Source organism: Perognathus longimembris, chromosome 7, assembly GCF_023159225.1.
Source record: "Perognathus longimembris pacificus isolate PPM17 chromosome 7, ASM2315922v1, whole genome shotgun sequence".
In the NCBI taxonomy this organism is placed as follows: Eukaryota; Metazoa; Chordata; class Mammalia; order Rodentia; family Heteromyidae; genus Perognathus; species Perognathus longimembris.
In genome coordinates, this window is record NC_063167.1 from 16,006,119 (window position 1) to 16,030,911 (window position 24,793).

A 24,793-nucleotide genomic window follows, 5' to 3' on the forward strand; every position below is an offset into this window, starting at 1 on the left:
TGCTATGGAGGAAGTAGCCCCAGCAGCTTGCGGGCCTATGCCTGTCTGTACGCTGCTATCTGCTGGCCACTCAAACCTAGCTGGGGAGGGCCACGCCCTCAGGAGCCCTCCTTCTCCCAATCCCCTCCTCCCAGAATCCACTTAGCCCGGCTTAGGAGAAAGAGGAACCCAGAAGACAAAGACACAGCAGCCAAGCCCGCCAGCTGGGGCTCCAGTTACAGAGGGACTGGAAGTGTTCCTACCGCCCCCTCCCTACCCAGCTGGGCCTCAGCCTTCCTCTGGAGACAGCTCTGCCAAGAGGGCCTTGGAGAGCTCATGGCGGGTCTTTATTTGGGGCCAGAGCCTGGAACAAAGTTGGGGTTGATGGGCTGGATCCTGGGTGTCCGCAACAGCAGCGTGGAGTTGGGCACCAGGCCTGCAGTCTGCAGTGTGAGTGCATCGTCCCTGTAGACGATGGGTGGGAATGTGCTGAGGATCTCAAAGGCAGCGGCATCCATGTTCCTAGAGGGGCCAGAGGAGCAGGTGAGGCGGGGGTCACAGAACCACAGCCTGCCGTGCCCCCAGCCGCGCCCTGGCCCACCTGGCCTGGGCTAGCAGGGCGCGCACATCGCCCACAGTGTCCTCAGGGCGCATCATCAGGAGGAAGGCCTGCTCCCCGTTCTCAGACCTGATGCGCAGCGTGGTGAGCGGGGGCGCCGGCATGTCGGGGGACTCCTGGCTCCTGCAGGCCAAGAACTGGTCAGGGCTCCAGGGGCCAGACGGGGCGCCTCCCTGCCCTGCCCCGCCCTACCCTGCCCTGCCCTCACCTCTGACGCTCCTCCGCCAGAGCAGGCGTCTCCACAACCACTTCCTGGATCCGGGTAGGCAATGGGCAGAAGTTCTGAAAGGTATCAGCGGAGAGCGGACAGATCCCTGGGCCCCACCAGAGTCGGCCCCTTACCCTTGGAGGGGGCCAGCTCAGCTTTGAGCAAGAATGGATAAGTCCACCAGCCAGAGGATGGGGTGTTCTGTGTAAACTGAGGCCCGAGGAGAGGAAGTAGAAGGGGAAGAGTGCCCAGGGAGACAATGCCATCATTCCAGAGAAGCCTTCCCCCCGTCCAGTGAGGAGCGGGAGGGGAGAGAGGCCCACATAGAGAGTGGGCAAGCTGTGGCTGACCCCCCTCTGGTCAGGGAGGGCTCCCCTAGGCATGACACCTGAGCTGAGAAACGGGATGGGGGCAGGGATGTTTCCTACAGCAGGGACAAAGATCCTGAGGTCAAGAACACCCAAGAAGATGAGAAACCTTGGGGAAATGGACAGCAGTTCACGGTGGGAGCCACATTGGTCTGGACGAAAAAAGTGAGGGAGAGGAAGTGGCCGGTGATGCGGAATGGGAACTCGGGGGAATTTTTCTCTTTGGTGATCTTTTTTTCCCTCTTTTTCCCAGACCTGGGGCTTGAACTCAGGGCCCAGGTACTGTCCCTGAGCCTCTCTGTGCTCAAGGCTAGCGCTCTACCACTTGAACCACAGCGCCACTTCTTTTTCTGTTTATGTGGTACTGAGGAATTGAACCCAGGGCTTCATGCATGCTAGGTAAGCACTCTACCACTAAGCCACATTCCTAGCCCTGGGTGTGTGTGTGTGTGTGTGTGCGTGCGCGTGTGCGTGTGTGTGTACACACCACATACATACAAGCCAATACTAGAGCTTACACACAGGGCCTGGGCACTGTTCTGAGCTTTTTTTTCCTCTCAAGACTGGCACTTTACCACTTGAGCCACAGCTCCACTTCTGGCCTTTTGGTGATTAATTGGTAGTGTCATGGCCTTCCCTTCCCCAGGCTGGCTTTGAACTGTAATGCACAGGTCACATCCGCTGAGTCACTAGGATTATGGACATGAGCCTGCTGGTGCCTGGCCTTTGTGGTTTCAACAGGACAGGCTGCTGGGGAAGTTTGGCCGGCAGGGGCAGGAATGGAGGAGGGGGTCAGCGCTGGAGGCTAGAGGAGGGCGGGTGGAGAGTGGGATGGAGGGGTCAGAGGTCTACAGATGGGCAAGCTGGACAGTATTTAGCAACATGAGGGTGAAGGAAGCAGGGAAGTCTGCAAAGCTGAGGTTTGCGCCTTTCTCAGGTGGAGACCTAGGAAGTGCAGCATGATGGGTGGCTCTAGGAACAGGGAGAAAGCGAGGGGCTTGTAGGGGACCCAGAGCTGTGTAAGGGCATGGCCTGCGTCTGGGGCTCACTGCCCCCCCCCCCCCAGGTGGACTCTTGACCTTGCACCACTTACAGTCAACCCAACTGGCTTCTAGGAGCAGACGCCGAGCGCTCGCCTGGGCCTCGCCTGGGCCTCTGGACAGGTGCTTCAGGCTGGGCCGGGCCTGGTAATAAAGCCTCCCCCACGCCCATCCCGAGAAGTCAGGGAGATGGAGGCTGGCCTCACCTGTAAGGTGTCCCTGATGGGGCCCCGGATGTCAACCACCTCGCCTTGTCGGATCACACACTTGGGGAGCTTGCTTAGAAATTTCTCAGCAGTCAGCGTGGAGCCTGCAGGGAGGGCATTGGGAACCGAGGCATCGGGACGGACCGGGAGTGCTGGGGGCCACCGGGAGCCTGTTCTGCCCACACCCCCAACCGCTGGCTCAGCCTTGGCACCTGGCTCACCTGGGTGCTCCTCCATCCTGTCTTGGGCCTTGAACATCCTCTGCCAGCCCACTACACGTCCCTCACCTGGGAGCGGGCCCAGCCCATCCTCCGGGTAGACCTGATCACGCAGGTCGCTTACCTGAAAGGAAGAGCGACAGCGGCAAGCCAGCTCATCAGCCCTGGGCCCTACCCGCGCTCCCGCTGGCCCACAGGCCCCAAGGACAGGTCAAGGGACGGGCTAATGGAATCCCCGTTTTGCAGAGAAGGCAATGGAGGCCCTGGGAAAGTAGAGCCACCGTCATCCCATTACCTCCTTGAGCCCTGCTCCCACAAGCACCCCTCTTCTCTGTCAGCTGAAGCCACAGCACCGACGCCCTCAGACCCCTGTCAGAAGCTCGCCGGGAGAGGGCATGAATGTCAGGAGGAAACCGACTCTCTCACCTCATCAAGACACAACTCCAAGGCCCCGTGTTGATAATAAACACATCCAGTATTCCCAGCCATGACTCACACTGCATTTCCTCCGGTGGAAATAACCCGCTGCCCCCTGCAGCCACGGCCTCTGCACTTGCTCTCACGCACGCCTGGCCACAGAGTGGCTCATCGCATGTCCTCGCAGCCTGGCCAGCACCTGCCCAGTGTTGGGTGATGGTGGCTCATGGCGCTGCCTTCCACCCCACCCACAAGACTTCAGTAGCCCCTGGAAAGCCAGGCCACTGGTGCTGAGATTCCTCAGGGACCTGCATGCTGGGTGGGACAGGAAGGGCACGGCCCTGGTGCCGAGGCTATGTCCCCAGGGTGCCAGCAGAGGGCGCTGCGTGCTGTGGGGCCGCAGGCTCCCCTGAGATGGGACCCTGGCTGTCCCTCAGCGAGCCTGGGGAAGCTGTGTATCCCCCTTCTCTCTACACGGGAAAGGTGGAGGTGGAGAAACAAGCCCATCACCTTGAAGGGGACCCCATCGGGGTACAGACTCCGGAGTTCTGAGGGGAAGAAGCCATCCAGTATGTCGCGGAGGCAGCGCTGCAGGGGGAAGAGGAAGGGTAAAGGTGTGAGGCCAACCAGTGTCTGGATGGCAGACCCTGGCTAGCCGGAGCCTCACACGGAATAGGTGGCGCCCTAGGACTTGGATAGGGGGCTGAATGCCTAGTGGAGGACAAGCTAGGCCTGGGGTGAGTGGTTCTACCACCTCCACGCAACGGTGGGCAGGCAGGAGAGCCCCCAGCCCCAGCCCCACTCCAGCTCCTACCTACCTGTGTGGCGGGATCGTGGAAAGGCCGGAAGGGCCCATCGAACATCATGATGCCGTTCCGGTAGAGCGTGAGTGGGATGGGCTCCAGGACTCCGAGCCGAGCCCCACCGGGCACGGGCAGCACCTGGGGCTCCCCCTCCACCACCAGCTCACTGAGATCCTGGAGGCTGGCCAGCAGCCTGTCAAAGTCCACCTCAGGGGGCACCAGTGAATCCCCTGGCAAAGAGGATAGATGCCCATGAGCCTCTTCGTGGCTTCTGTGAGCCCCTCTCAAGCTGGGGAGTAGCCTCAGAGTCTCCTTAAGTGGCCACCTGAGGGAAAGGAAGGATAACTAACACGGGATAACGAGATCTATTATTGAGCACTTACTTTGAGACAGGGGGTTAAATATCCACCACCACTGACCCTAGGCTATAAATTAAAAGCTCTAATCATTTTTTCAGAAGAGAAAACAGGATTGGAGAGTGAAGTGGTTTACTTAGCAACACAACGCAGCAGGACATAAAAGCAGGGTTTGATCCCAGCTTTGTGTCAGGCACGGGGTTGGCAACTGAAAACTGCAGAGCAGGGCTCACGGCTCGGGATCACAGCTTTCATGGTTCCAGTCCCGGCTCTTCCACTTCTACCTGTGTGCCCTGGGAGGGCTCATTTGGCACTCTGTCGCAGCATTCTCTTTTAGAATGGAATGCCAAGTGTCGGCCTCCCAGGGCGGCTGGATGGTTCCAAGGTGGCCACAGAAGGGCTCGGGACAAGGTGAGCTCTCTTGGGTTGTTACCTGCTCTGCCTTGCACGCATGGTCCTCACGCCCATCCCGAGGCTGTGAGGCAGAGGATAGTTATCTCCATGTACCTAGAGACTCGACCATGACTCGCCCTAGGCCACCTGGCAAGTTAACAGGGGAAGAACTGGAACTGCGCGGCCTCGGCATCTTGTTTCTTCCCATGCATCTGTATCACGAGGCAGGGGAGGTCAGAGGTGGGGACGCAGGGCTATTGGGGGGATGTTGGGACAGCTGCTGCACAGAACAGATGTGGGGGCCGCTCTCGGGTTGTGCAAATATTTCCAGGTCACAGACCCTTTTGAGCAGTTGCCAAAGCTCTGATATCCAACTCTAACCCCCTGACTTCAGGGGGTGTTGACGGGGTGCTGGAGATGGCCACGGCTGACGCAGGGCAGGCGGGACGCTGCCTGTGGGCCGGCCAAGGCCTGGTCTGCAGTCTGAAGGGTCCTAGCCCCCAAAGGGGTTGCCCCCTGGGGGGTAAGCTTCCAGCATACAAGGGACTTGGTGGGCTTGCTTGGAAGCTGTTGTCATGACGACAGCTAGGCTGTGGCAGGATGTGGCCCAGGGCTCTGGGGACCCAAGTCCCTTTCCCCACAATGGTGTAGCAGCTGTACCAGGCAAGAGATGCGGGTGGTGGCTGCTTCCTGTTGCCTTCACAGTTGCCAAAACGGCAGGCTTGGGCAGCCCTCCCCTTTCTCCTTCCCCCCACATCTGCCACTAGCACGGGGGCTAGGCCTGCCCTCCTCCTCCTCCCCAGTCCCTGTGATCCCAGGAAAAACAGAACATTCTGGGCATCTACGGTATGATTCACAATGATAATTAAGACATTCTCCTTTAATAAGTAACTACATTAAGCACACATTGGTAAATGTACAACACAACAGCAAAGACCATTTCATGCAAGACCAGCCCCATCCATCTTCCTCTAGCTGAGGGAAAATGAGGCCAGGAAAGGTCAGGTGGCTTTGGCCCAAGCAGACCACCCAGAGCAGCCCAGGCATGGCACCCAACACGGTGCTCCTGGGGCCTGGCAGACACAGGGTAACCAGCAGGGAAGGCCACAGGAGGACGCCCAGGGGAGAATGCCAGGAAGCAGCGGTAGAGAGAATGTGCCAAGGGAATGCTTGAGGAGCAGGAGAAACCGCTCAGTGGGAGAATGCTTGCCTAGAGACCAGACTGGTAATACAGTGTTCTGCATAGCCCAAATGGCTGCGGCTTGGAAAAATGAGAGCAGGGTGGCATGGGAAGCTACTGGATATGACGGCCAGGAAGGAGACAAGAAACCCAAGAAAGAATCACAGCTGTGATCAACTCAGGGCAGAGGGAAGAAGACAGGTATGGCCACCAAACCACAGAAACATGAGGCCAGTGAGCCACCAGCCAGTCTCATGAGTGACCAACAGAGCTCCAACCCTGTGTCATAAAAGAGATGCAGTGGGGCTGGGAATGTGGCTTAGTGGCAGGGTGCTTACCTAGCATGCATGAAGCCCTGGGTTCGATTCCTCAGCACCACATACACAGAAAAAGCTGCAAGTGGTGCTGTGGCTCAAGGGGTAGAGTGCTAGCCTTGAGCAAAAGAACTCAGGGACAGTGCTCAGGCCCTGAGTTCAAGCCCCGCGACTGGCAGAGAGGTGGGGGGGGCAACGACAAGTGGGAGCCACCCAGAGTGAGGAAGGCCAGAAGGTAAGTCCCGTCCCGCCCCAGGCTGTTGGCAGGATGAGGGTTGGGAAATATTTCCTCTGAGTTACAGCTAGCCTTTCTGTGGAATGGGTAGACAAGAACCCTAACCCTAACTCCCACCAGGGAGCCGGCCGGCCTAGGGGCAGGAGCTGCCCATTCCCAGTGACAGAGGAGGAGAGCGCCCTGTGAGGTGCCCCATCCCAGATCACGGGCACGCAGGGCATGGGCGGCAGCCTCCACGCTCATGGACCTGAGCTGGCTTTAGGGAGGCCTCTCCTGGGGGCCCCTTACTAGGCAGGGGTGCAGTGCTGGGAGCCAGATCATCGCTGAGGCCTCACCCTGAGAGCCCATGGCTGGGTTGCAAAGGGGGGTGAGGAGAGGCAGGCCAGGCCAGGCTCCTTAAGCCAACTCCGGAGGCTCCGAGAGCCCACTTCTCAACCAGCCCCGGCAGCGGCCTCCAAGTGCTGTGAGCTTGGGCAGCGGGCCTTGCTGCCGCTGGGCCTCTTTTGCCAGATGAGGACACGAGGGCGTCCCAGGGCTGCGGTGGGGCTTGGAGGAGGCGCCTGGCAGATGGCGGACGCTGCTCACCGGATGCTGGCTCAAGCTGCGGCCACCCCACCCCCCAGTCCTCTGAGAAACTTGCCAGGAGCCCCTCTCCCTCCCTGCTGGGTTCATGGCACACCTGGGTGCTCACGAGTCCCCTGGCATTCTGTCCCTGCTTGGTGGCCTTTCAACCACCCTGGGCCTGTGTGACACACACGCTGAGGGCTGTTCCACAAGCACGCGCTGATCTGAACAAGCAGTGGCACGAGCGCGTGCTAAGTGTCATTGTGGAGGCCACGCGGCCTGGAGCGGGCCGGCTCCTGCCACTGTGGGGTGAACAGAGGCCCCTGTAGGTTCTCTGGAAGGAGGACCAGATCCTGTGGTACCCAAGGTGCCATGTCCGTCTCAGACATGCTGCCCTGCCCCGACGACACCTCACCCAGACTCTCATAACAATGAGCAGACTGTTAGCACACCCCAGCCCGCCACGCCTGCTCTGGAGAGTGCATCTACCATTCCCTCCACTCCCCAAAGGAGCCAGGCAGAAACAAGAGACTGAGTCCGGTTAGTGATGGAGCACATTCACCTGTGACCAAGGCAGGCCTGCGGGATCCCACCTGCTCTCTCTTCTACCCCTGGCACTGAGCTCAGCACTGCCCTGTCCCTACTAAATCCTTGCATTGTCTCAATGTGCTCTATGGTCCAAGCCTGGGGCACTGGGCACCAAGCCGGTAAAGGAACACATGCCCTGGCCTCTGTGCCAAGCACGGTGCTGGGTGTTGTGGCACACAATGGTGAAGTAACACAGGTCGATAGTCAGGTTCATGACCACATGGAAGGAAGTGGACGAAGAGGCTTGCAGTCTCCATCCCCCAGTGTGAGCCCCTCCCACAAGAGGTGCCCGCACAGCCGTGGTGGCAGCTCGAGGCCTGGCACAGCACAGGTGCCGGCTGGGCCTCGCTGGAGGAGTGTGCCTCTGAGCTGAGCTACAAAGAATGCAAGAGAAGGAAGCAAGGTCTTCCGGGGGATCCAGTACAAGCAAGGGTTCGAGATAGGGGTGAGGGTGGAGGGCAGCCAGGCTAGCCCCGAGTGTGAGCCGGGAGGAGAACCCAGGTGGCGGCCAAGGGACAAGTGAAGAAGGCTGCTCAATGCAGCCTGGCCGGGGTATTAGAAAGATACACAGCAGAGCGAGAGGCTTGGACTTGGGGTGGAGGTGGACACAGGGTGGGGGTAGAGTAGAGGGAGGGCAGGAACTCAAAGCAAGAGAGAGGAGATCAGAGTTGCCTGCCGGTCCAGCCCTGGGCCCAGGGCCTGGTCCATGAGGTGACCAGGGCAGGGCTGTCCACTGTGTGTCTCCACGCCCCACAAGCACCAAGCACAGCACCCCACTGAATGCTCAGTATCTCGAGCCTGCCCGAGGCCAGGCCTTTGGCAAAGCTTCCTCTCTGCCAGGTCCCTCGACGGGGGATTCTCCTTCCTGAGGTGAGAGTTCCGGCTCTAGAACATTCTCATCAACCCCTCTGGCCCTGTACAGATGCTTCAGCTCCCCCGCCTGTGGGCCTCTTATCGCTGAGCCCATGGGGATCAACAACCAGCCGAAGGGGAAGCAAGGAAGCGCGCGGAGCCTCAGCCAGCTAGAGGCCGGTGCTGGCACCGCGGCCTGAAGATGGGAGCAGGCTGGCACCTGAGGAGCGGGAGGGCCCACGAGGGAAAGCAGCCAGGGATGGAGAACACGTTTCCATGAGGCAGGAAGAGCTCGATCAAGGCCCTTCCTATGTTGAGAAGCAGGAGGAGGGCCAGGACGTGCCCTGCACTGGGCCCTGGCACAGCGGCCGAGGACGGCCATGCCCTCTGACCCTGGGCTCTGACAGCACAGGTGAGCTGCTCGTCTGCCTTCCCCCAGCACCACGTCGCTCCACAGCAGTGCTCCCGGGGCCGCCCTGACGCTCCTCCTCCCCCTCCTCCAGCCACCAAGGCCATGGATCCTGCCTCCCCATCTGTCTGCTCTGCCCCCTCCCGCCAGCTCACCGGGGCCATTTGAGGCCAGGCATTATTTCTCCTCTTGTATGACTGCAATCACCGTTCAGTGGGCTCTCGGCCCTAAGTCTGACCCTGCACTTGACAGGGAATGCAGACACCAGCCTCAGCTGGTTCCTGTGTGAAATGGATTACTCAGGACCGGCACACACACAAAGAAGAGCGCATTACCCTCTGGCCCCTGACAAAGACTTTATGAAAATACTTTGAGCTGGAGGCATGGCTCATGCGGTAGAGCACCAGCCAGGCAAGCAAGCTGAGCAAGCACAAGGCCCTGAGTTCAAGACCCAGTGCCAGGGGAAAATTAAAAAAAAACGAAAACTAGGGCTGGGAATGTGGCTCAGTGGTAGTGTTTGTCTAGCATGGGTTCAGTTCCTCAGCACCACACACACAGAAAAAGCCAGAAATGCGGCTGTGGCTTAAGTGGTAGAGCGTTAGCCTTGAGCACAGAGTGGTTCAGGGATAGTGCCCAGGCTCTGAGTTCAAGCCCCAGGACTGGCAAAAAAAAATAAAATTGAAAATACCTTGTGAGCTACAAACAACACACAAGTAGTAAGTGATGTTTTTGGAGTTTGGGGTGCTTTTATGGAGGCAGAGGTGAATGTGTACGTGCTGGTCCTGGGGCTTGAACTCAGGGTCTGTCCCTGAGCTTCTATTGCTCAAGGCTAGTGCTCTACCACTTGAGTCACAACTCCAGTCTTTTTTAGTAGTAATTTATTAGAGATAAGAGTTTCATGAACTTTTCCTGCCCAGGGTGGCTTTGAACAATGATCTTCAGATCACAGCCTCCTGAGTAGCTAGGATTACAGGCCTGGCTTGTTGTTGTTGTTGTTGTTTTGGCAACAGCTTTTGTTTTGGCAAGACTGACATTTTGTAAACTATGGAGCCTGAGGCAAATGTTCCATTTTGTGACTGAGTCTCTGGGACTGAAGAGATGAGCACACAGGGTCTGGAGTGAGACCAGGGAAGGTACTGACAGCAGCTCATGATGGAGGCCTTGGCCTGGATTGGGGATGAGGCCTGGGCTCCCTCAGGGGCCACATGCTAGGAGAGGGAGGCTTGGATGAGGGGGCTCCAGAGAATAGCAAACCAAGAAGTTGCTACAAGTGGGCCAAGGCAGGCCCTCTACTCTACCTGGCTTCCAGAACTTCTTGGCTGTCATCCAGGCCTGCCCATCGTCCTCTGGGGCTCTCCTGTCCTCGGAGTCCTCCTGGTCCATGGGCTCTCCCACCCACTGCAGGCCGTAGTCATTGAGGAAACGCTGTGGAGAAGGAAGGGGCGATTGTGGGGTGCCGTCAGCCAGACCCTGCCCAAGGAAAAGGAGCACCAGCCCGAGCCCCAGTCCTCAGCCCCAAGCCAACAAGATAAAGCATGTGCTGAGGGCACTGGCCATTTTCTGCCTGTGACCTTGAAGGTCATGCCCTCCCTGCCCCCTTCCCCGCCCCTGCATGACGGAGATGACAAAGCCTCAACACAATGCCTTATGCCAGAAGAACTCGGTCAAGTTGTCTCTGGGGCTGTGCAGGCCTTGTGGTTCTGGCCTGAACAGGAGGAGCAGGCAGGGACCCCCAACACTGCGGGACTGGGAGGAAATGGCCGCCCAAAGACCAGCCTGGGTCACAGGGAAACTTCTGGACTGTTTACACTTGCCCTTGGTGTCTCCTTGTCTCCCTCCCTTTCTTCCACCCCTTTCCCCTCCCTCCTCCCCACCCAACCTGCTCACAGGGCAGCCACTGGCATCCTGCTCATTGCCAGACCAGTGAGCACTGTTCTGCCTTCCCCTTTCAACACCTACCTCCTTTGGCAAAGGCTGCCCCTTGGTCATTTCCTTTGCTGGTTCCCCATTTCTACCATGCTTGGGCCTGTGAGGGTCCCAGGCCCCAGCCCTGTCTAGACTCTATTCTTCATAATTTTTATCCACTACCAAATAAATATGGACAAAACCCAAATTCATAGCCAGTGCATAGCCCATCTCTGAGCTCCAGTCTTATTCATGACCATTCAAAAATGTCCAATGAATGAGTACTCAAAGTCCACTCCTCCCACCTACCTATCTGTTCTCACTTCCCAGGCCCCTCCCCTTCCGGTTCCCATCTCAGGAAGCAGTACCCCCCCCTGCCCCACCCAAACCCTGCCTCCCCCCAGGCTGCCACTGGTTCTTCCCTCCCGCCCAACTGCATAGCAGGGTGTCTTTCATTCAGGGCCCCCTTCTACTGACACCTTCCTGAAAGTTCCATTGCCCACCCCCCAATAGAATCCATAGCCACACCAAGGCCAAGCCCCACGCGCATGCGCGCGCACACACACACACACACACACACACACACACACACACACGCATGTGTTTGGCCTGGCCTGACTCCGTCATACTCCCTCACGTCAACCACAGCCAAATCCCCAGGGCAAAGGGGAGGCCTCTCATCTGTTTTCCTCACCCTCCCTATCTCATGGCCACTGTCACCCCCAGAGTGGCCAGTCCCCAACGTATGCCATCCCTGTAGTGGTCTGTGCTCTCTGTACTTGTGTCATTCTGGGTACTCTGCAGACTGTCAGCCCCATGAGGGCAGGGACAGAGCATGCTCAGTGTGGTAGATCCCGACACACAGGAGCACTTGAAGTCTGTTAAACATGGGAAGCACGTGTAATTGGAACTGCTCATGAGGCAGAGATCAAGAGGATTGCAGGTCGAGCACAGACGGGGCAAAAGGTTCTCCACAGCTCTTCTCAACCAATAAGAAGCTGGGGTGTAGCTCAGTGGTAGTGCTTACCTGGCATATGTGAGACTTTAGGTTCACTCTCTAGCACTAAGGAGGAAGAGAAGAGGAGGAAGAGGAAAAGGAGGAGGAGAGACAGAGGAAGGGAGGAATTAGGTATGGTTGCACGTGCCTGTGCTACACAGAAAACATAATTAAGAGGACCGTGGCCCAGGCCAGCTCAGGGATAAAGACACTATTCAAAAAAATAAACAAAGCAAAGAAGGCTGGGGAATTGCTCAGGTGCTATGCTGTTTGCCTGGTGAGTACACAGCCCTGAGTTCAAACCTCAGTATCACCAACACCAAAAAAGAAGTAAAAGAAATGAAGGTTGTACAGGCACATGAGGCACTAGTGCCCTCGGCTGGGCTATGGGGGGGGGGTAGTCCTCATCTTGGGTGGAGCTACTCAGAGGGGTCCCGTGGGGTGCCCCATTCCCTGCGGGCACAGTGTGGAGCCCACAGCCCTGGGTAGGTGGTCTGTGCCTGTGGTTCTGCGCCAGGCCACTGGAAACGCACTGCGTTTGGAGAGGGAGCAGCTGATCCCAGGAGAGCTTTGCCAGTGGGGAGGGGCAGGGTGGAGGGAGGGGGTGCTGAGGACGCAGGCCTGCTCCACTCTCCCCTGCACTCAATGCCCAGAAGGTCAAGCCTGGCTGTGTGAGAGGGAGCAAGGCGCCGAAGGTGACCCAGGCCCTAGGTGAGTGAGAAATCACATCCAGAGACAAAGAAGGCCTCCGTGCTCGGTCCTAGGTGATCTAGTCTTACCTCAAGGAGTTCACAGCCCCACCAGGGAAGAGATCAAAGGATAAGGAACCTGCCCAGGCCAGACGTCAGAGGAGCCTGGAGGAAATGACTGCGGATGAGGAAAAACTTGCTGAAGGGGAGGGAAGAATAGTTCAAGGCACCGCATGGGCAAAGGTCCTGGGGTAGGAAAGAGCAGTTGTGATCAAAGAACCAGAGGAAGGCCCTGTAGCTAGTCACAGTAAGGACTTGGGAGCTGGGCCCAATCAGGTCACATTCAGCGTCTGACTGGGGCTAAAAAGAGAGGATTCCTGGAATGGAACACTTTCCTGGGCCTCTAAACTGTGAGTGTGGGCTCTGAGCGTGCTGTTGCTAAGAGCAGGTTCAGAGAGGGAGGCTCTGACCTGGTTCCTGCAGGGCCAGGGCCAGGGCTAGCTGGATCCCGCACACATACCCCCAGGCCCCGCTTCTCACCTCCATCTCCCCGACCTGCCGCTGTAGCTGCATACATGTGGTCTCCAGCTCCTCCTGCTGCTGTCTGGACAGCCCACCTAAGGGGAAGATGGGGGTGAGGGACCGTGGGTCCCCTGATCACTTAGGCTCTCAGATTTCCCCTGATTCTGGAGCAGGGAGGTGCCTGGGCTCTCAAAAGGCCACCAAAGCCGGTGCCGGTGGCTCATGCCTGTAATCCTAGCTCCTCTGGAGGCTGAGCTCTGAGCATCGCTGATCTAGGATTCTGGCCTAGGAAGCTCACTGGCTTTGGGCTGTGTAGGGAAGAAAGTCATGAGACTCTTTTCTCCAATTAACCACCAAAAAGCTGGAAGTAGAGCTGTGGCTCAAAGGGCAAAGTACTAGCCTTGAGCAAAAAAAGCTAAGGGATAACACACAGACCCTGATTCAAGCCCCAGGATGGGTACCAAAAAAAGAAAAAGGCCGAATGCCCTTGGAGTGTGGCTCCTCCATGCTTTGGGGTGTGGGGGGGGTGTGCTCGGGGGACGCAGCCCCAGGCAGGCGGGCACGGACTCTCCAGCACTGTCCTAGCTTGCTGTCCTTCTCTGGGCCCAGTTGTCCAGCCCTTAGCAGGGGTGAGCTTGATACTCTGGGAGCCCCCACACTCCAAAGTCACCGTCTAAGCTCCCAGGAGCCCCAGGGCCCAGGCAAGGGGCCTGACCTGGGCCTCTTACCCTGCTGCTGCTGGAGGTTCTGTACCAAGTTCTCCAGGGCCAGGATCTTCTGGTCCTGCAGCAGTGAGACACGAGGGAGTGTGAGGCCCAGCAGGTTGCATAGCCCCAGGGGAGAAAGGAGGTAAACTTCAGTCCTTTCAACAGGAGGATTCCTAACTTTGGACTGTAGGAGGAGTGTAAAGCTCCCGTGCCCAACAGCCAGTGGCCGGCCACTGTTCGTTTGCCTCAGACAACCTTGTGGTCCCATGTGGGAAAGGTATGGGGCCCATCCAAGGGCCCGGTCTGGGGAGAAGGGCACGGTGCCAGCTGTGTTTAGTAGCCTGCTGTTCCACCCGGTCTGAGGTTTTGCTTTGCCCTGCTTGGCAGTGCCAAAGCCCTCCAGTCATCCTGCTTGTGTCACAGATCCAGATTAGTTCCAGGCAAATCAGGAGACTCAGGGGGGCTGGGGTTTGAAACCCCACACACACACCTGCTCCACCTGGAGCTCCCTGGCCCCCTCCCTCCTGGGGTCCTACCTTGGACAGTAGCTCATCATTCTGCTGCTTCACCTGCTCCTCCAGGTCCTGTACCTTCTTTGCCAGGGAGGTCATCAGCTCCGAGTCATCGAAGGAAGACCCTGCCGAGTGAACGGTCTCTGCAGCCTAGGCCTGGCACCAAGAGTGAGGAAGGGAGGCCAAGGAGGAGCTTCCAACGGCGGGAAACAAGGCACTGAAAGTAGCTAACTCAGGCCAGGCACTGGTGGCTCACGCCTGTAATCCTAGCTACTCAGGAGGCTGAGACCTGAGGGTCACGGTTCAAAGCCAGCCTGAGCAGGAAAGTCTATGAGACTCTTGTCTTCAATTAACCACCAGAAAACTGGAAGTGGTGCTGTGGTTCAAGTGGTAGAGCACTGGCCTTGAGCTGAAGAGCTCAGGGACAGACCCCAGGCCCAGAGTTCAAGCCCCAGAATTGACAAGAAAAGAAAAGAAAGTAGCTAACTCATGACACTCGTTATGTAGCTCATATAGACCCAGTTTATACAGATCTTCACAGTCCCATGATGTATAGGAGCTGTTTCAGGAAACCGGGGTGCACTGAAGAACTTGTCATCCAGAGTCCAATCAAACCTCAACACCTGGGATGAGCAAGGCATTAGCAGTAGAGCACCTGCCAAGCCAAAGGCCCTGAGTTCAACTCCTAGGACTTCAAAACATAAGCTCCTGAGCCAGGTGTCGACAGCTCATGCCTGGAATCCTAGTTACTCACAAGGCTAGGATATGAGAACCATGGTTCAAAGCAAGCCTGGGTAGAAAGGTCTGTAAGATTGCATCTTTAATTAACCAGCCAAAAGCTGAAAGCAGAGCTGTAGCTCAAATGGTAGAGCACTAGCCCTGAGTGAAAAAGCCAAGGCCCTGAGTTCAAGTGTCAGTAGTGGCACACACACACACCCAAAAGCCTGTACTCCAGTTCTCAGACAAATCTAGAATGATGAGGGGGAGGCATTCTGCAAAATAAGTGACTAGGACTCTTGAAAAAGCTAGAGCCGGGCTGGGAATATGGCCTAGTTGTAAAGTGCTTGCCTCATATACATGAAGCCCTGGGTTTGATTCCTCAGCACCACATATATAGGAAATGGCCAGAAGTGGCGCTGTGGCTCAAGTGGTAGAGTGCTAACCTTGAGCAAAAAAGAAGCCAGGGACAGTGCTCAGGCCCTGAGTTTAAGGCCCAGGACTGGCAAAACAAAAACAAAACAAACAAGACAAAACAAAACAAAGAAGCTAGAGCCACTGATTTGAAAGGCACAGAAACCACTTTAAAGAGGCATAACAACCACATATGGCGAATGACTGTTAGGCCCTAGATGAGAAGGGGGAAAAAATTCTCTCTCGGAGGTACATGGGACCACTGGGAAAACTTGAATGTTGAGAGTTATCATTCATGGGCTGGGATGTAGCTCAGTGGCAAAGCACTTGCCTAGCAAGTACAATGTCCTGGGTTTGATCACCAGTAGCAGAAAAAAAAAACAGTAAAATAAATAAATAAAGCCGGGCACCGATGACTCACACCTGTAATCCTAGCTACTCAGGAAGCTTAAGTCTGAGGATCATGGTTCAAAGTAAGCCTGGGCAGGAAAGTCTGTGAGACTATAATTTCCTGTGGCTTAAGTGGTTCAGCGCTCACCTTGAGCAAAAGAAGCTTAGAGACAGCCCCAGAGTTCAAGAAAAAAAATATATATATTGTTCAATTATTCATACAGTTAGGCACAGTAATAATGTGATTAAGCATTTCCTTATTCTTAGGAGATGAGTACTGAAATGGAGATGAAATGTCATGATCTCTGCAATTCTAAATTGTTCATGCACTAAGTACTTTTGCATTTGTGTACTTGCGGAGATGGAGAGAGAGTAGGCAATGAGGAGAAATATCACCAACTGTTATTGAAGTGGAAGACATATGAGTAATCATTCTATTATTTCAGCTTTCTACATAAAATGTTAGGGTAAAAGCCAGGTGTTAGTGGCTCACACCTGTTAATCCAAGCTACTCAGGAAGCTGAGATTTGAGGATCACAGTTCAAAGCCAACCTGGGCAGAAAGTCCATGAGACTCTTATCTCCAATTAACCACCAGAAAACCGGAAATGGCACTGTGGCTCAAGTGGTAGAGCACTAGCCTTGAAGAACTCAGGGACAGTATCCAGGCCCAGAGGTCAAGCCCCACAACGACAAAAAAAGGAAGAAAGAGGGATGGGTGGCCTAGCAGAAGAGTGCTTGCCTAGCATGCATGAAGCCCTGGGTTCGATTCCTCGGAGCCACATATACACAAAAAGCCGGAAGTGGCGCTGTGGCTCAAGTGGCAGAGTGCTAGCCTTGAGCACAAAGAAGCCAGGGACAGTGCTCAGGCCCTGAGTTCAACCCCAGACCTGGCAAGCCTGTGTGCACACATACACGTGTGTGCTGCACGTTTGAGTAAAGAGAGGAGAGGTGGGAAGAAACAGGCTTTGTTCCTCTCGTGGCCAGCATCCTTACTATATCAGAAGCAGGAAGTGCAGCCATGGCGGGACGGCCACACAGGATGGTGAGGAAATCTGCACATCATCTTGAGTCACTCAGTCCTCAGCCCTGTCGCTGCCTCCTCAGAGGATGACAGGTCTCCCCTCTGCCCAGCTCACACCATGGGTCCACCTTAGAGCTGTTGGCACACACTGCAGGGATGCAGGGATGCGCTCACAGGCCGAGTGGAGAGAGGGAAGAGTCCAGGAAGCTGAGGACTGAGGAGGGGAAGCGGGAAGGAGGACCTGGCAAGGAGAGCTAGGAGGGCAGCAGGACCTGGGGGCAGCAGGCAATCGGAGGTCAACATCAGGGCAGCCAGAGCAGAAGGTGCCATTGAGTGGGCGGGCCAGGGGCGGGAGGGGGGCGGTGCTTGCTGCTGTTTAAGTCCTGCTGCGAAGCAGGCCCTATGGGAGAACTCAGTGGGGACAGACCTGGGCTGGGCAGGAGAGAAGCAAAGGCAAGGAGCCGAGAATGGACAACTCCTTTAACTGAAGGAGGTGGCTGCTGTGGTTACCACTCCAGGTGCTAACACTTCAGCTGGGTGTTGGAGATCCTGGCTTTGTGACTGAGTGGGGACAGGCCTGCTCCATCTCTTCTACCTCCATTCCCCACCTGTCAAACGCTTTCCTAATGCTTCTCTCCTGGAGGGGGCGGCCACTCTGAGCACTCCGTATGCCCAGCACGGGCTGGGGTCTTCCCTCAAAACAGTGTCACATCACAGCCTTCACAGAGGGGGAAACGGAGGCAGAGGCACCACAGCTGGTGGAAAGTTCTAGCCTCATCCCCAGCTTCCCCAGACTCCCAGCTCAGGCTCTGATTCACACAACTCATCCCAGTCTCTCTCTGTCCCCATGGGTGTTCGATCCTCCCTCCTTCTGGAAGCCACTCTGACTGGCTGTGTGGCCACAGCTTTGGGTAGATGAAGTGGGCCACCTGGGGGAGCCGGAGCGAGACCCTGCAGACAAGGAAGCAGGCAGCCAGAGGCCCAGCTCTCCCCTCATTTCATGGAGACTCCCAAGGCTCCCGCCATGGCCCAGCTTGCGGCTTGGCCAGGCCTCCTGGCCCTGGGGGACAGGCGCACGCCACAGCTGGCCAGGAGGTACAAGCAGGCACCATGGTTCTTAGAGCCTTGCTCCCTTCAGGCCTCTGTTCTCACCTTGCCTGCTCAAGGCGCCTCCCATGCCACCATAGCAGGAAGGGGCACAGATCTTTTCTTCAGAGTCGTTCCCATCATTCAGCATGTCTACTTCATCCTCTGCAGACAGAAACACCCAGGTCACTGCTCTGGGGCCCAGGCCAGAGAGAGCCCCGGCCCTGCACCCTGGCCAGAGCAAAGCAGCTTATATACCACCACCACCCCCCAAAAAAATACATAGAGGTCAGGGCAGCAATATGAGACCAGGGCTCCCAGAAGAAGGCTTTGGGGGCTGAAAGAGGAAGCTGGATGCGACCCCTCTGGGGTAGGTTTTTTTCTTGGCTTCTGCATAGTTTCTAGGCATCTATAGGTATCCCATGATGGGGAAAGGGGCTTAAATGTTAGTGGGCACATGTCTTCCCAGGGGGCAGGGTCCCGTATCTTCAAACCCAGGATTCCCAGAGAGGGGTGGGGAGCGGCACCGCCTGGGCCGCAGGCCGAGACCCTGGCCAGTGGGCCTCATCACACTGTCTCTCCCCAGCGTCCCAGCCATACTGAATCCACACAGGTGGGAGGGGAGGAGGATACAAGGGCAGAGGGCAGAGGGCAAACTTACCATCTCCGTAGATGCGTATCCCTCGCCTTCTGCGATCCCAGGCAGGAAGAAGGAAGAAACACAAATTAAGAGCCCTGGATTGCTACCAAGGGGCTGCTCCAGGCCCCAGGCCCCAGGCCAAGGCTGGAGGGAGGGAGGCCAGGCCTCTGGTTCCCGAGGACTTCCAGCCCATCCCCTCCCTAGCCAGGGTGAGCCAAGGGACACGTTGGGAGTGTGGACTCCTTCCTCCACGTGGAGAACATGAGCACTGTGAGCCACTTTTGGGAAGACGCCAAGATCCCAGAGCCTGGACGCTGGCCCCAGCTCTGCTCTGAAGGGGCGGGGGGATGCCAGGCCTGCCTGCCCCCCCCCTTCCCCCCCGGTTTCTCTAGATTGCCTTGGCCTTAGAATGACACCAAGTGTGTTCAGAAGGAATTAAAGGTTTTTTAAAAGCCTTTGCAAAGACTGCCAGATAGAAGAGATTTCCTTTACTGAAATCCCAGCACAGGACCTGGCTCAGGGCTGTGAGCACATCAGCATTCGCAGAACTGGTAAACAGCAAATGACAGGCGCTGCGCCACTCCCACAAGGCCCACGCTTCACAAAAAGAAACCATCCAGCCAGGTGCCTGTGGCACATATCTGCAATCTGAGTTACTCAGGAGACTGACATCTGAAGATCCCCAGTTCAAAGCCAGCCTGAGCAGAAAAGGCCATGGGACTTGGATCATCAGCTAACCAGCAAAAAACCAAAGTGGCATTGTGGCTCAAGTGATAGAGCACCAGCCTTGACAGCACAGGTCCTGAGTGAGGCCCCAGTATGGGCACGCACCCACATAACGCACATGTGAACGTGTGCACACACACGAGACACAATCTAGTCTATGGTTAGCATAAAGCAGAGGTGCCCAGAAGGTGAAAGAAGAGAAAGAAGGTGGTCAGGGAAATCTTTGTAATTACTTTGCCTTCCCCAAGACATAAGAGTCCTTCTCCTCTGGCCGGAGGACGCATAAAGAGGAGACAGGGTGAGGGACACAAGGACCCCAGGAGGCCAGATCCATACCCAGGATTCACAGGCTTTGACTGCAGAGGCACTTTCCGAGTCTTGCTAAGAGAGGCCAGAGGTGAGCTCATAGTTCTAAAGTCCGGTCCTCAGGAGCTCCCTGAGAGGAAAGAGGGAAGTCAGCCCTGAGGAGCTTCTGTGTGAAGCTTTTCCCTTCCCTGCCTACTCTTCCTAAAGGAGCACAGCTAGAGAGCAATGGCCTCACTGCTCCAATGCTGGGCATCTAACATCAGGCTACTCCTCTGCTCCCCAACTCTGCTCTGAGCATGGAGACCTTTGGCCAAGGGGTTGTAGAGGTGGGTCAGACATCTGAAGCTTCCCCAAGCTTAAACCCTGAGCAGAAGACTACCAGGAGACCTGGGGCTTTTGTTCATCCCTCAGTGAGCTGACTGACACAAAGCCCAAGCGTCTCCCAGCTTCCTGCCAGAACCTAGGTGCCATGCCCCCCCCAAAATCTCAGAGGCAGAAGGGCCAACACACAGGGAGGGTTCAGTAAAAACAGAGCACAATGCTGGGCACTAGTGACTTGTGACTGTAACCCTAGCTACTCACAAGGCTGAAATCTGAGGATCAAAGTTCAAAGCCAGCCCATGCAGAAAAGTCTATGAGACTCTTATCTCCAATTACCTAGCAAAAAGCTGGACGGAGAGCTGTGGCCAAGTGGTTGAGCACCAGCCTTGAGCAAAAAAAGCTAAAGGACAGCATCCAAGCCCCAAGTTCAAGCCCTAGTACACACACACACACACACACACACACACACACACACACACACACACACTCTTACACTTTTTTTTAGGAGCCTGGGTGATAAGAAGGACAAGAGCCAAAGTCCTGCATAAGCAGGGCTTCAGGTCCTTGGACAGACATAGTAAAATGTGGACAGACACAGTACCAGCCAGGTAAGGTACTGAGAGATTCAAGATCCCAAACATCCAGCCCTGGCCAGAGGTATGACTCAGGTGGTAAAACACCAGCCAAAGAACAAAAGCATCAGATCTGGAGTTCAAGTCCCAGTTTGGGGCAAATAAACAAACAAAGAGATAAATAGAACCAAACATCTAGCCTAACGCTAAGCTCCTAGGAAACCTTTGAACCTGTGAGTGGCTGTTGTTGGCTCACAAGTCTGGGCACTTTTAAATGTTGCTCTCCCTTCCTTCCTTCCTCCCTCCAGAAAGAGGAATGTGACTCTGGCTCCTGATCTCCCTAACACACACTATAGCAAGTGATTAAGACCTAGAAGTCCTGGAACCAAAGGCAAGGCATCCATTAGGGAGGCGCTGAGCCAAACCTTTTCAGGATAAGCCCGAGATTCCTCCTAGGAAATGTGTGGTACTGTTCTCCATCAGAGGCCTGCATCGGCCTAGTCGGGGATCCTCTGCTGCCAGGAGGCAGCCTCCTGCACCCTCATTCTAGAGTCTGGGACGTAGGTCATGCCCTTTCCTGAGCAGTCTCCCTGAAAAAACCAGGCTCTCCTCTACCATCTGGCCTCCCCACCCTGCCCCGCCCACTATGCTGTCTGGGCAGCATCATGGCTTATAAAGCCACGGAGGACAGTCACTTGTGAGTCCCTCCCTCAACCTCACGTGCTTCTGGAAGGATCTTCGTAACACAAAACTGAGAATCCAAAATTCTAGCTGAGTATTATGGCCCATGTCTGTAATCCCGGCTACCTAGGAGGTAGAGATCAGGACTGCAGTTCAATGCCAGCACAAGCAAAACAACAGTGTGACCCCCACATCGATCATTAGCTGGACATCTGCCATCCTAGCGAGACTCCATAGGGGCAGGCACCAGAGGCTCACCCCTGTAATCACAGCCACTAAGGAGGCTGAGACCTGAGTACTGAGGTTCAATGCCAGCCTAGGCAGGAAAGTCCATGAGACTCTTGTTTCCAATTAAGCATGAAAAAGCCAGAAATGGAGCTGTGGCTCAAGCTGTAGAGCACTAGCCTTGAGTGAAAAAGCTGAAGGACAGCACCTAACCCCGAGTTCAAGCCACAGTACCAGCACAAAAAGATTGTGTATGGCTTAGAGGCTGGCTGAGGGCAAAATGTAAGACCTTCTCTGAAAATAGAACAAGCCTAAAGGGCTAGAGCGGTAGAGTACCTGCCAAATGAGATGAAAAGCAGCTGGATGCTGAAAATAACATGTAGGCAGGACAGAGTTCAGGTCTGGGTGGAGGGTATTCCACTGATGCCGCTAAGGCCTAGGATGGAGACTGTCCAGCCCAAAATGGAGGAGAGCATACCAACACCAAGTAAGTGGAAGGCCTTTGAGTCAAAACCCCATAAAGAAGGGAAAAAAAACACCAAGAGCCCCAAATCCCTTAATACAGTGATCTGGTCCCTGTCTACGTCCTGTACATTTGAGCCAGCCGAGCCACTAGAGTGCCTTACAAATATGTGTGGTCCTCTCCCTCAACTCCCCTTCTGGAATGGTCTCTCTTCCTGACCCAAACCCAGGCTAACTCTTCTATGATTTTTTTTCCCTTTTGTTTGTTTCAGTCATATTTTGGCTTTTTATTTGATTCTATATTTTTATTTTATTATAGTTCCAGAGCAAATTAGGGCAACAGTACAGATGTCACATGGATTTTTCACCCAGGTATTCCCCCATAGTGACTTTTTTTTTTATAACTAAGGTATAATATCAAGTTCAGAAAACTGCTTATGTACAGTTTGTAGGTATAGGCCTATGCTATCTGATCATATGGGTAGGTACTATCTAACCACCACAGCAATCAAGATGCAGATCTATTCTGTCCCCGATAAGTCTTCCTTCTGCTGCCTCTTTATAATTCAACTGATCATACACATCTTCCTCCCCTCTCTAGGCCTAACACTCTCTGGAAGTTTTCTCCCTCCCTCTCTTTCTTCCTTGTTTTTGTTCCATTGCTTTTTTTTTGTCTGTCCTGGTACTTGAACTCAAGGCCTGGGCACTGACTCGAAGCTTTCTCACTCAAGGCTAGCACTCTACCACTTTGAACTACAGCACCACTCCCTGTTTGGGCATGCTTGATTGGAGATAAGAGTCTCATGGACTTTCCTGCCCTGACTGGCTTCAAACATGGATCCTCAGATCTCAGTGTCCTGAGAAGCTAGGATTACAAGGGTGAGCCACTGGTGCTGGCTTTGTTCTGTTCGCTTTTCTAAAACAGGGTCTCACTATGTTACCTCAAATTCAAGATATTCCTACCTCAACCCCCCTCAGTGTTGGAGTTATAGGCCTGTGACACCACACCTAGCTTCTGCAATTTCCACTTCAATAAAATTATACAAATGGAATCACATATGATGTGTTTTGTTTTGTTTTTTTTTGCCAGTCCTGGGCCTTGAACTCAGGGCCTGAGCACTGTCCCTGGTTTCCTTTTGCTCACGGCTAGCACTCTGCCACTTGAGCTACAGCGCCACTTCTGGCTGTTTTCTATGTATGTGGTGCTGGGGAATCGAACCCAGGGCTTCATGTATACGAGGCAAGCACTCTTGCCACTAGGCCATATTCCCAGCCCCTCACATATGATCTTTTTCTTAAAAAAAACTTTGAGGTATAATTAATACACTTCACCCTTTTAAACTATAAAGATTTTAACCTATTCATGGACTTGAGTAAGAATCATCCCAATTTCAGAGCATTTCCATCATCCTAAAATGACCCTGTAACCTTTAGTCCCCACCCCTTTCAGCCAGCTGTAGGCAGTTACAATCTACTTTCTCTATATATAGACTTGCCCATTATGGACATTTCATACAAATGGCATGTATACTACAAGTGATTGAAATTTACCCTTTAAAAGAGTGACACCTATAATAAAGCCCTCATGGGAAAAAAGAAAAACGTGGACCTTGGACAACCAAACCTAACATCTTTCTGCTAATTGTTGTGCGTGTGTCCGTGCTGGGGCTTGAACTTGGGGCCTCGATGATGTCCCTTAGCTTTTTCCACACAAGGATGGCAGTCTATCATTTGAACCACAGTTCCACTTCCAGCTTTTCCGTGATTAGTTGGAGAGAAGAGAGTCTGACAGAGTCTTTCCAGCTGGGGCTGGCTTCAAACTGGGAACCTCAGATCTCAGCCTCCTTGTCAGCTAGGATTACAGGCGTGAGCCACCCTCGCCTGGCTACATCTTCCCTATTCTTAGTGGGACCACACTGTTCAATTACAAAATGTTTCTCTCCATCCTTCTCCCTTAATGCCCTCAGTTTCCAAACTCAGCAGCTGAAACACTACCATGTTCTCTCACAGTGGCACCTTATTTCCATGGCCACTGCTGGCTACCCTGGTGCCACACTCTTGGGGGTTGCCACACTGCTCCACTTCCCTTTTCACTCCACCCAATTTGACCCCCCGACCCTGTCTCCGGACAGAACCTCCCACAGGTTAGAGGAGGCCTTGGGGGCAAAACTGTGCTTCCTCCTCGGTGCGGTGTGGGACCTGCTGAGGACAGGACTGCGTGTCCTCCCTCAGGCTAGGGTCCCTGACCCTCCACTGTGGGGGTTCCTAAAGCCGGTCTCACGCTCCATCCCGGTGCTGAGGGTTCAACCACGAACCGTGCGTCTCCATCTTTGGGACCAAACCCAGTGCGGTACCGGGCGTGGCTGACACCCCCTCGCCACGCCCCCTCGGCCTAGGGGCGCCCCCGCACCCCACCCGCCTCGGGCCGCGCTCGCGCCCCGCTCTCACCGCGGCCGAACCCCGCCCCGAGAGCCGCGTCGCCCCCGCGCGGGGACGACGTGAGCGGAGGGGCAAACCCGCTTCTGGGCGAGGGGCCAGCCTGAGAAAGCCAGGCCTGCAGAGATCAAGGTGCCTCGGGGACCGGGGGCCCCAGCCTGCGTGGGGACTTCAGGGACAGAAAAGCACGGGGAGCGCTGTACATCGGTGTGACTCACCACCCTGGAGGGTCCAGCCGGCCCACGGCGCCGCCATCTTGTTGTCACGCTGTTTCCTGGGCAACCAGGCACGTGACCTCCTCACCGGCTAATCAGAGCAACCAGCAGCCAGCGGAGGCGGGTTCAGTGTACTACACTCAAAAGCTATTGGACGACGGAGTCCCGCCTCTGCAGGACTCCTGCAAATCCCAGAATCCATTACTCTCAGTGGACTACTGGTCTCAAGTGAAAGAGAGTTCATTCATTCCACAGCAACCAAGACACACAGAAGAAAACTCCTGGGGCTAGGTGCAGGGGACTGCTGGGAGCCTCTGGACCGGAGAGTGTGTGACCTGGGTCTGGCTGAAATTTTACTGATCCTGCTGAGACCTTGTTTTCTCACCTGATACCAATCTATTCATGGGGACTGTTTTGAGGATGAATTGAAGTGATGCAGATAGTTATTAAGTGATTCTTAAATCCAAGTTTCCCTATGGAAACAGCCACGACTCCCTA

General features: G+C 55.3%; 2 protein-coding genes across 2 annotated transcripts in view; one reads left to right on the forward strand and one right to left on the reverse strand.

The window, feature by feature from the left end:
* Positions 1–5,397, forward strand: part of Cep85 (centrosomal protein 85) — a 46,508-nt gene extending 41,111 nt beyond the window's left edge. Inside the window, exon 15 of the transcript XR_007211537.1 lies at positions 5,387–5,397. The gene's annotated coding sequence lies outside the window, so the exon portion shown is untranslated. The remainder of the gene's footprint in view (positions 1–5,386) is intronic.
* On the reverse strand, positions 327–24,341 carry Ubxn11 (UBX domain protein 11). Its single transcript, XM_048352099.1, has 15 exons — positions 24,299–24,341; positions 19,414–19,513; positions 18,373–18,401; positions 17,778–17,876; positions 14,106–14,206; positions 13,591–13,645; positions 12,881–12,957; positions 10,048–10,174; positions 3,874–4,088; positions 3,566–3,643; positions 2,642–2,762; positions 2,421–2,524; positions 807–880; positions 581–721; positions 327–501 (listed from the first exon to the last, which is right to left on the reverse strand). The coding sequence occupies exons 2-15, from the start codon at positions 19,482–19,484 to the stop codon at positions 327–329; spliced, it is 1,467 nt and encodes a 488-aa protein (XP_048208056.1). The 5' UTR covers positions 19,485–19,513; positions 24,299–24,341.
* Positions 24,342–24,793: the final 452 nt, after the last annotated feature.